This window comes from Halyomorpha halys, unplaced genomic scaffold, assembly GCF_000696795.3.
Source record: "Halyomorpha halys isolate HHAL.00 unplaced genomic scaffold, Hhal_1.1 Scaffold664.1, whole genome shotgun sequence".
NCBI classification, from domain to species: Eukaryota; Metazoa; Arthropoda; class Insecta; order Hemiptera; family Pentatomidae; genus Halyomorpha; species Halyomorpha halys.
The window spans coordinates 743,819-756,070 of NW_027115162.1; the positions used below are offsets into that span (position 1 = coordinate 743,819).

At 32.6% G+C, this 12,252-nt stretch overlaps 1 protein-coding gene across 1 annotated transcript; it reads right to left on the reverse strand.

Moving 5' to 3' along the window:
• Nucleotides 1-211: 211 nt before the first annotated feature.
• RfC4 (replication factor C subunit RfC4) lies at nucleotides 212-12,181 on the reverse strand. Its single transcript, XM_014427724.3, has 10 exons — nucleotides 12,043-12,181; nucleotides 9,835-9,918; nucleotides 9,646-9,757; nucleotides 8,294-8,502; nucleotides 3,428-3,623; nucleotides 2,809-2,902; nucleotides 2,613-2,728; nucleotides 1,767-1,880; nucleotides 560-671; nucleotides 212-481 (listed from the first exon to the last, which is right to left on the reverse strand). Exons 2-9 carry the CDS (start codon nucleotides 9,906-9,908, stop codon nucleotides 573-575), a joined length of 1,014 nt encoding a protein of 337 aa, XP_014283210.1. The 5' UTR covers nucleotides 9,909-9,918; nucleotides 12,043-12,181; the 3' UTR covers nucleotides 212-481; nucleotides 560-572.
• Nucleotides 12,182-12,252: the final 71 nt, after the last annotated feature.

A 12,252-nucleotide genomic window follows, 5' to 3' on the forward strand; every position in this document is an offset into this window, starting at 1 on the left:
GGCTACTGCACGTTACAGGTTACCAACCTATTCTAGCCATAGTGAGAAGAAAATCAATCCCTTCAGCCCACATGTGAATGGCTGCTGCACGTTACAGGTTACCAACCTATTCTAGCCCTAGTGGAAAGTCAGTCCCTTCAGCCATGTGAATGGCTGCTGCATTTTATACATTTTGTTCATTAAATATGTTTTAAAAAAAAAAGAAACACAATTGATCAGTAAGACATAGTGAGCATTTATTAAAAAATTTAAATCATTTATTTAAAAAATAAATACATATACAATTTTCAGTTTGTATGATTATATCTAAACTATTTAAATATATACAGAGTTTACAATCCACCATTAGTGAACTTTACAGTTATTTTTCATAAATAGTTCAGAAACGTAGTGAATTCAAAATATATTTAGAATCTTGAATATTATATTTGGTAATAAATTTTTGTTGCACTTGTCTTACAAAGAAAGTAACCAATAATTCCTGGAAAGAAAAAAATAATACAAAATATAACAAGCATAAAATGAAATATTTTAAAAGATTATAATGTGGAAAACATACCATGCTCATATTATCAAGTAGAACATATTTTACAAAGCTTAGCCAATAATCCACTTAGTTGCAAAAGTGAATTAATACCACTTATGATCCTTAAATGAGTTAATCCAATTTCCTATAATGAAAAAGTATAATGAGGTGTTAATTGCTGGTTTTAGATTAATATGAGAAGATGGTTAGGGTCCAATCATCAAAAATACACAAATAAACAACAACTGCTGGTACAAATAAAAGAGTTTTTGTTTATTTGCGTATTTTTACTGACCGCACTCCCGATCATTTTCTCCTCACAAAAAAGAAAGTATAGTATAATCATCTCGATTAAGAGGTGGTTGCACAAACACAGTTTAAACTATGATTTCTTGAATATCAGTAAAAATCGATTATCACCCATTGCACCAATAAAGTTTAACCTCCTATCTAAGTAGAGAAAACTTTACAGGCTAATGATGGCCGATTAGACATAGTTAAAGAGTTAATCTAAGGTAAAATAGTAAACAATGCAAAGAACCTGCCATAGTTTCAGTTACAATCTGTTTTCTAAAATCATTGTTTTTTGTACTCTTACTTTTCCAAGAAATAAATAGATTTTTTTTATATTGACAAATAATAAAGAGTTAATAGAATAAGTATCTCCATCAATAATTAAAAAAAAAAGTATTTCGTTTATATGAAACTCGTTTTCTCCAATGATAGAATGAGAAATTTATAGACTGATTCCATATAAAGTTATAACTTAATTTATTTTGGAATTAATTGCACTATAAATGTTTAAGAATGATATCAATGGATTCAATTTACACTAAACACTTAAAATTTATCAAGCCTTAACAAAAGCTGAAAGATTATTTAGTGGGTATGATAGAGAGAATACTTCTGTCTTTAACAGATTTTTTACACAAAAGAACAGAAAATTAGATTGAGTTACTGCAAAGATGACGATGAACAATACTTACATGTATATTAGCAAATATGTGGTCTCTTATAGGGTTACTACTACAAAAATAAATGCAATAAAGTAATAGAAGGCATTAATTTTGTTAAAGACAGCAGTTTAGAGAAGAAGAAAATACACAAATATAAACTTTCAGAAAGTTTAAAAGGCAATTAATGTAATAATAAGTAATATCAACAAGAATACAACCCATAAGGAAAACTTAATTAAATGCCATTGTCATTAATATAACTACAGAAATATAATTTAACAAACCTTAATAAATTCCAATTTTAAAGGTTCTTGAATATCAAGGCTTTTTGTAACTCTAAATATATTTCCAATCAGATCTTCAGCAGCATAGCCCAGTTTCCATAAATGAGCTAAAATCTAAGGAATTCAAAATTACAATTTAATAACAGTACAAACCTACGTTTCATCATTTGTGACTTTGTAATTTATTAAGCAGATAAGTGTTACCAAAAAAATATTAAAGTGATTCAGAGATTCAAAAAATTTCAATCTAGGCAAACAATTGCAGACAAATTCCAAGAAACAAATTTAATACAACTACCAAGAAAACGATAAACGAAGAAAAACATCATCCACCCAACCAATTGTTTAAAATGGTAAATATTTAATTAGTAGTTCAATAACAATTTATAACTAGTAAACTAACAGGATACTTCAGTACGAAAAATCTGTTAATTAGTCTCAAGATGGCAACAAAAAACAGCCGCAGTTGGTATATACTTAGCACATTTGAAAATTGTGTTTTAAGAAAAGTTCTTTATGACTTACTCCACTACAATAATTAGATACTATTACTATTAATAGAAAATAAATAATTAAACATTAATTTTTATTTTTCCTTTTCTTCTCTGAGCCTATCTGATTACAAATAAATAGTTAAAGGAAAAGGATTTGAAAAAGTTAATATTTTGATGAAATTTAAGGAATATCTTTAGGAATGGTGCTATGATTATTAAATACAATGTTTTATAGCTTTATTTTATTGAGTTGAATGTAAGATATGTACTAAAAACTTCAGTTTACTTGTTATGTTAGAAAGAACTATTTTTAGAAAAGTAAAAAATGAAATATATAAATAAAAACATATACCTTAAAAGCTTTGTCAATATCAGATGACACACAATGCTGAAGCATTTCTTTTACAAGTAAGGGATGAGGTTCATCACAAACCTTAAAGACATTTTCGCTATTGACATGACCAAAACCTATTCAATAATATATTTATTAATATATCATAAATGAAATATAAAATAAACTGAGAGTACAACTTTTTACCAATCCCCACCATTAAAAGTAGACTGCAAATTGTTTAGAGCTTGTCTCATATCCCCTTGTGCTGTAAAAACAATAGCCTCCAAACCATCATCAGTATAGGAAATCTGTAATTAAAAAATTCATAAGAAAATTTTAAAATCACTTTGTGTAAAAAAAAATATAAAAAGTTATATAATAATAATTTCAATTCTAATAAAAGTAATATAAATTTGACTTTAGTAACATTTAGGAAATGGAAAAAAAAGAAATGTTTTTTAAAAATTAAATTATTTTGTATACTATTATGTGTTATTCTAGCAATGATCATTCATTTAATTAATACTTACATTTGAAATAATGTATTTAAGTTTTCAATAATTCTACTTAAGAAGATCTATTAGTTATTTAAAAAAATTTAGTAAAAATTTCCATTCTAATATACCTTGTAATCTAAAAAGTTCTTTAAGTATGATTTTAATATTTTATAAAGAATAATACCAAAATTGTTTATCAAATTCAGTTCTGACAAATCATCATAAAGTTGAAGAAACAAAAATCATCAAGAATAATGGTGATTTAAAATGATCCACTTTAATAAACTCATATAAAAAACAAATACAAAATTAAGACTTTATTGAAAATTTACTAACTCCTTCTTTTTCACAAATTTCTAAAAGCTTTGCCAGAACTTGAGAATCTTTCAGTTTTTCATATCGCAACATTGCACATCTTGATTGAATAGGTTCGATGATTTTCTCACTGTTGTTACAAGCTAAAGCAAACCTCGTTGTACTACTGTAGATTTCCATTGTTCTCCTGAGAGCCTGTTGAGCACCGTCTGTCATGCTTTAAAGAGAGAAGTAAATTAGGAAAAGAGTATTGTTAACAAGATAAACATGGAATTTCAGAACTTCCCTTATAAGAGTACATTGGATATAAATATATAGCAATATTTTTGCAGTTATCCAAAAAAATTCATAATTTTATTCACATGTTACACAGTAATGTTTGATTACAAGGATGGACATTCGTAATCATTTAAAATAATAATTTTATAACTAAAAATTTGTAAATAAAGTCATTTTATTGTTTAAAAAAGTTTTTTTTTAAGAGTATGAATTAATGGAAAATAAAAAAAACAAAAGAGAGACTCCATTAAATAAATAAAAATTTCCTTCAATCAAATTCCATTTCATAATCCTGAATGATATAATGATCAACAAATATTAGAACCTAAGAAGTTTCAATTGTATATTTTTCGGATAATTAACATTTTTTAATAAAACAATATAAATATATTTTAATTTTTACTAAGTACCTTTTCAGGAGGGCTAATGGGTGGGGATAATAGCGGGACTTGATAGGAAGATTGGTGCGGGAATCTTCGTCACTCTTTAAGGAAAGACTGAGAGATAGTGCCCTACTCACTGCTTGCGAATTCGAAGTCCCCATCCCCACTAATGCCTACTGTCACCTCCATGTAGTTCCCTCTGGGGAGTACAATGGGACTCACAGACGACAGAGGCGGGGCTCAGTACTCGAGGAGTACTGAGTCTGGTAATAAACACCCAAACTAGGTGGAAGCTCAAGCTGTGGCTATAAGGCAGAGGGTGTCTAAAAATATACTGTCTTCTATCGACCACCTTGGGGCACCAGGCGCACCCCACCCCATTGTATTTAGTGCCCGCAGCAGGGAGAGAGTACCCCCTACCGTATCTGCAGTGTAGTTTAAGCACTCAAATTCTCGTGGGAACAAAATGTCCCCCTGATTCAGATTCTAAAAAGTTCTTATTTTCTCTCACTCAGGAAGATTCGAACCCCAATAGCGTTATTAATCATGGGCTAAGGGATAGAAGAATTGATCCTATTGTATCCGAATGGATAACCTCCATACTGGTACAAAGGATCCTCAAATTGGAGCTAGGGCATTCTGAGCTGTGGATTAGGCCCAAAGGGAAGTGTCTTGTGGGTGCTTGGTGGTTGATTCTCTTTTAACAACCCACAACACGGCAGACTACTATACGCAGGGCTATCCAGATGACATTGCTATCCTGATCGTAGGAAAGTATCCTCAGGTACTTTTAGACCCACCACAGACTGCAGCAGTTTAATCTGTTAAGTGCAGCTGCTCTCCAATTCCTAACTCCGAGTAGGGTCCTTGAATTCTCTTTAACACCATCCAACCATCGAAGCTTTGGGCAGCCCCTAGGCCGTGTTCCATGTAGGCGCTCATTCAGAAGTTTATTTGGGGTCTCATCAATTCCCATCCTTGCCACATGGCCTGTTCAGCACAGCCTACCAATTCTCACAATTTTACCAACATCAGGCTCACCAATGAACAAGTGGACTTCCCTGTCTTCTCCAAGCTGAACCATCCTTTTCTGGGCCATAGATGCATCTGAGTATCTTTCTCTCGAATGTTTGGAGATCCCTTTCATTGGCCTTTGAAAGTGCCCAAGTTTCCGAGGCATAGAGCAGCACTGGTCGAATTAACATTTTGTACAATCTAGTTTTCGTGGATCTTGTGGATTGTGAGCTACTACCAAAGTGCCGATGCAGTCCAAAAAAACACCTGTCGGCCGATGTTATTCGTCTCGTTATCTCGGCTGAAACATCATTGGTGGCATTAACTTGTGATCCAAGGTACACAAACTCTTCAACTGGTTTGAATGAGGAATGACCAATTTGGACAAAATCTTCATTAAAACCTCTTTCTTGACCAGCTATCATATATTTGGTTTTGTTGGTATATTAACAAGTTCCAGCATGCTTCCAGGCAGCATCATCAAGGGCAAGAAAGGCCTCTTCCACAAATGCTTTTGATCTCCCAATAATGTCGATATCATCTGCATATCCCAGGATTTGTACCATATGATTGAAAATGGTTCCACTGGTCTGAACCTTTGATTCTCTAATAACTTTTTCCAGACCAATATTGAATAGCAGACAACATAGGGAATCTCCCTGTTGAACACCATTTTGAGAGGTGAATCCCTCAGACAGATCTCCCTGAATCTGCACCATACATTCAGTAGTGCTCATTGTGAGATTTACAAGACGGATGAGCTTAACAGGTACATTGAGGTCTTTCATTACCCATGACAGCATTCAACTTGAGGATGCTGTCATAGGCAGATCTAAAATCAACGAATTGATGATGCATTTGTATTTGGTATTCTCTTCCGCGCTCAAGGACGGTTCGTAGGGCAAAAATTTGGTCTGTTGTTGACTTACATTTACAAAAACCGCACTGATATTTCCCCAGAGCTCTCTCTATATGCGGTAGTAATCTTTGGTAAAGTTTATTTGAGAATATCTTGTAGGTACATGGCAGTAGAGATATCCCTCGATAATTATTACATTCAAGAAGATCTCCCTTCTTGTGAATAGGTGAATTGTAAGACAAAAGACTGTCTTACTCCATGCTTTCAGAATTTCTTCTGTCAAATTGTGACAAAAAGATTTTGTAATGCTTGGATCTCCCCCTTTCTTAAATAGCTTGGCAGAAAGTTTGTCAAAGCCCGGTTCTTTGTTGTTCTTGAGCCTATCAATAGCCTCACACAGTTCCTCTTCGTCTGGGGGCTCAAGGTCATCTTCAGGGATTCGACTAAGGTTAACTTCTTCCCGTTGAGCTTCTTGTACCCAATTACCATTGAGCAAGTGATTAAAGTACTTGTTCCATCTTTCTAGCACTTGGGTTGTATGTGGATTGGGTGTGCAGTGGCTTGAATACACTCCTCGTCAAACCATGGCGACCTTTACTGTGCTTGGATGTGGCCAATTACTTCTTCTGCTGCATGGCAGATGGTTTGTTCAATGTTTGACCACATTTTGTCAACACCCTCATCATCTGTAGATGGCACGTCAGAGAACTCTTCATTAATGTTATTTATATATGCTTGGGAAACTTCAGGTTCTTTAAGTTTTTGTATGTTGAACTATTTACATCTTTCTCCTCGCCTTGTTTTAACAATTGAGATCCTGGCTCTAACTTTAGCCAGAATTAGAAAATGGTCTGTCCATTGTCATTGCAGACTATGTTCACCAATAGTTGGGAAGTAGATTGCATCCATACCAATCTTCGCATTGAAATCACCAGTGATTATTATTATTTCTGAGGAGAGCACGCCTTAATAGTTCTCTTTAGCAAGTCAAAGTACTCTTCCTTGGTTCACTAATCTGACGTTTCAGTCGGAGCAAGGTAGCTGAACAATGTTTAGTTAAAGAATTTCCCTTTTATCCTAATAGAGCTCATTCTGGGGCTTACAGGTTTAAAATCAATGATTAGTTGCCTAAGTTTCTTTCCTACAACAAACCAAGGTCCAAAGTGGTGTAATTTATTATCACAACAGTAGTATATAGTATTACTTTCCTTTTCAATAGATCCCTGTCCAGTCCATCGGATTTCCTGAAATACAGCAATTTTAATTCCATATCGGTCTAGTTCATCTAAGAGCAGTTCAGTTGCTCTGGGTCTATATAATGTTAATATATTCCACGATCCAAAGGTGAAGTCCAAAAGATGGGTGCTATGTTGTTTCCTTGTAGGCTTCTATATGTTGAAGTTTCCTGATAAGATGGTTTAAGAGGAGCTGGTTACCAACCAGCTACCCCCACGTCAAGTGGAGAGGCTGCTATCACGGAGTAACCTGACACACTCCCCCCATCTGGGGCAGCTAGCTAGGAGAGGTGATCCTAGGGTGTTTACTGTAGGTGACCTTGGTCTGTAATGTTAGGGTGAATATAGTGTGCTTTAATAGTGTGTGTGTGAGTGTGTGTATTGTTCCTCAGTCAATACAGTCAGTGTATTGTTATTGTGTGTGTGTGTGTGTATTGGGGCCGCCAACACCCAACGCCTAGTCATTCCGAAATACTCACAATAAATCATTGCGCTATTACTCTTATAGAGGAAGGGCTCTCTGGTAGAAGAATCACCATCTACGGATTAAAAGCCAAGCGTCATCTGCTCAATAAAGACTAAGACAGGCTAAGCTGTTCCTTGATGTACCCCATAGAGGACGAAGCAATGAACTGCTTCAGCTGGGCAGGACCTCTCTTAGAATAATTACAGGGATCTACACAGGTCATTGTGGATTAAATAAACATATGTTTAACCTCAAGTTAACAGAGTCACCCTTGTGTAGATTCTGCAATGCTGAGGATGAGACGGCCTATCACATTATTTGTTGGTGTGACCGGTTTGCACTGTTCGGGGTGGATCCCAAGCAGTGCGAGCTCATCAACCCCTTAAGCTTCTTGGAATCTATCAAACTTAAGCTCTAATGAGTTAACCACAGTGCTGAGATGCTGATTGCAGTACTGGCATGTTTGTAATTGGCACAGAATAGGCCTTATTGGCCGCAGTGCTTTCGTGCCAAAATAAAAAAAAATACACCTTTAATGTTTGTTTTTACTAATTTTTTATTAATTCCAGATTAAGTGAATTAAATAAATTCCTAAGGAATCTAAAAACAATATTAACAATTAAAAAAAAAATAGAAATAATTATTAATTACCTATCAGCTTCATCTAAAATTACTATCTTATGTCTTCCAGGAGGTAATGTAACTTTCTGCTGGGCAAACATTTTAATTTTGTTTCTAACAGTATCTATACCACGATCGTTAGATGCATTTAATTCCAAGACTGCTTCTTTCATTGCAGGACCAAGTAGAACTCTAGCTAAGCACAATATTGTGGTAGTTTTACCAACTCCAGGAGGACCCTAAACAAATTAATGGTAGATAATCACAACAGTGAATTTTTCTCATGTGATAAAAAGTGAAACAGCAGAAACCATTAACAAACATAAAAAGTAATTATTTTAAAGATAATTACAGTTTTTTCCCCTCCAATAACTTGTTTCTATTAAATTAGTACTAGTGGCTAATTAACAGCAAATTAGTAAAATATTATACAATGTAGTAATTATAATTGGTATCGGATGGGAGGACCAAGTCCGGCAAGTGAGTCTAGTAGAAATCTAGTCTCTTTTCCAATTAATTCTATAAGGTCTTGGCTATGCATTCCGTTCTTTCTCTTTGCTTCTTCGTGCAGTTCAAATTTTATCAATTTGTTTCATTGTCATCTGTTTCTGGCAGTGTGTACATGTTTGTGAAGATTTTTCCCACAATAGCTAGTTGTGTGTTAGTTTCGATGAGACAATTCTTAATATTGTTAATTGTACTTATTCTCTTATATTTAACATGATGCTCCATGAATCTGGCATGTCATTAACTGCTTTTATATTGTGAACTTTGTCAGCTGTTCCATGAATCAGGCATGCCTTTAATTGCTTTTAAATTGTGCCCTTTGTCAGACTCAATCCTTCACCCAATTTTAAATTGGTGTAATAAATTTAACTTTATTAAATATTGTTATATAAATCATGAATATATATATATTATAATTTTGTACTAAATTTTGATTTTAACCCAATATATCAGTTAAATTAAAACTGGACTCTTTCTTTTATACATCCATATTTTCATGTACATAACATAATCATGGTTCTCCTTTGTTCTTCTCTATTTTGACCAGCAGCCATCCAATTTGCTTTATTTAGAAACTTTCTATTGACTTGATGAAGTCCCGATATGTCCGGACATTATCAAGCCATCTGAGGTTGAGTCTCCCTACTATTTTTTCTTTCCTCTATACACTCCTGATAAACAGGCTTTCCTACTTTACCAGTAATCCTAACTAGGAGAGATAAACAGGGTTCTACTATACTCTAATAAGCAAAGCCAAATTTTAAATATAAAAAAATTAAACCAGAGAAAGTATCTATTTTATAGAAGTCTATTACATACTAAAAAATTCAATCATACTTGTTGCCATTGAACCTGTAATACATTATAAAACTTACAGCAATGATGATGTTTGGAGTGTTCCCTGTCTTTGAAAATACCTCCAATCGTGAAACTAAATCTTCATTTCCAACAATATCATGAAATTTCTGAGGCCTGTACTTTTCAATCCTAAGATAGATACAAATACTTAAGTTATTTCACGATATACAATGCCAAATAATTTGAAAAAAACAAAATGTCCTTACCAAGGGATACTTTTTGAAGACTTTGCTCCAGAACTCGAAGGACAGTCAACATCCATTTTTTCAACCTTATCCATTATTAAATATCTTTCATTGAACAGCAAAAAATAAATGAATGAACAAAAAGTAGATTAAATTTAAAAGTGATAAAATAATTGGAAACGTGTAAAACTATGCTAAAAGTTCATAAAGAACACGGATAAGGAATTAAAATATATATATTTTTAATAATTTTGGTTCTAAAATTGTATTCGTGTTTAATAACAAAAGGAAACTACAACATATGAAAGACACAACTACAGTAAGTAATTCTCTACAAATTGGCGGTTAAATGCTGTCAAATTATATGATTACCTCCCAAATCAAACTAAGAGGTAGGATAAATGATATAAACAAGGTGAAGATAGTATTATTAGCATGATTAGAAACCCAGCATCGACCCCTTACTTCCTAAGCTACATCTAAATATTTACTTGAGTATTTCAATGCTAAACAATTTTAAACATAAATATTATATAAATCCATTAATTATTATAAAATCCAAATTAAAAAAAATAACTTGAAAATAATGCAGATAGTCTGAGGTTTACCAAATCCTACAAGCATATAATTTTAACATTTAACTGGTCGGAGATTGCTTATTAGTATAATTTAAATAAAGATCTGGGGTTTTATAATTTTCATTAATCAAAAATATAATTTTTAAAACTCATTTTCGTGACAATTTTGCTACTAGGAATCCAGAAATATATTTTGATTCTTCTACTGTGTGTTCTATAGAATATTTATGAGAGTAATTTGTATAAACGAGTAAAAGAACTTAAGAAACTAGTTATTTTTAAATAAATTCTGGAATTTCATTTTTTCGCAGGATAAATACTAACGCACCAGCAAATCGCCAATGTTTTACTAGAATCAAAATATTCTTTAAACCCTAAAAATAAACGCAAAAACCTACTGTTTAGATAATTATCTTGCAAATTCAGTTTCACACCCTGTCAAGATTAGAACTGTTTTAATTACCACTCCTAAAAAAACTTCATTAGAAAAGACTGAGATATTAGTCATTTTGTTAAAATGAAGAATATTTAGTTGCGATTAACAATAGTCGACACCTTATACAACAATAGTCCTTCAGAAGGATTAAGAGGTTTGACCGGCACTATAGGTATAGTGATAAAAACAGTGACGCAATTTTGGGACTGGCCGGCAGGAGTGAAACTTCTGAAAATGAAACAATGTATTAATAATATTTGACAAAAATACGATAACATTACTATTTAATGTTTTATTAAATTGGTGAAATTATAGTTTACATTATCATTTGTATTATTAGTAAATGTTGATATGATTGCTTTGTGAGAGCTAAAATAAGAAAAGTAAACATTCGATTGAATGTTTTCAATATGAAACCATCTAGTCTCAACTACATCAATTTTTGTACCACCTTGTAGTTTTTTCTAATGGTGATTTTATCATTCTTAAAAGTAATTTACTTTTAGAAAATCTATTATATTGTTTAGATCAAATTTAGCTTAAAAATCAAAATTCTTTTAACTAACTTTACCCTGGTAATATGAAAGTGTTTAGGACTGGAACATGCCTAGACTTAAACAAAACTGGCAACCCCTCACCTGTTTACGCTAACAAGAATAAAAGTTCAACATATTATTTACCTTAACAATATAGTCTTTTCCACTTTTCGCCTCTCTAACTCGGTGTACCATTAAGATACAACTTTGAAATACACCACAAAACAAAGAGGATGTAGAACATTCCCCTCATTTAAAGTAAGCAATCCATTTCAAGATACTTAAATTAAAATGTTTAAAAACTAGTAATAATTATATTTTTGGCACTTATTTTAGCTATAAGGTATAATTTTGAATTATAGTTCATTACAAAGAGGAGCTATAACCGTTCCTTCTTACAGCTTAAAGCAGAAAATATTAGTTCGAGAATAATTACAAAAGAACAAGCATTCTAGTCTTGCAACTAAGTCAATTCTATCAGGATCTTTCGTTTATATTTTAATAGGAGAGTCGATGTTTTAAGGGGATCATTCAATCGAACCGATACTGCAGACATTTTTAAACCACTGTCATCTAATCTCTTGTTACAATATAAAAATTTTCCTGCTAGAATTGACCAGCATTGCCCCCCTCCATCAGTCCCGTTTCTTCCATTGTGCCACAAAATCAATTTACTCACCTATAATTTTTTTTTAGTGGTAGAATGTCGGTAAAGACGTTTCAATTCAAAATAAAACAGTTCAATCTTTTGGTTTCTAATATTTTTCACCATGACTGATTTCCAACCAAATAATTATTTTGATTTAATGATATTGAACAGTTCGTCACTGAACTCATGATTTTGTTTTTTAGCAGAATATTTACTATTCTAACCTCTAGGTCAGATAAC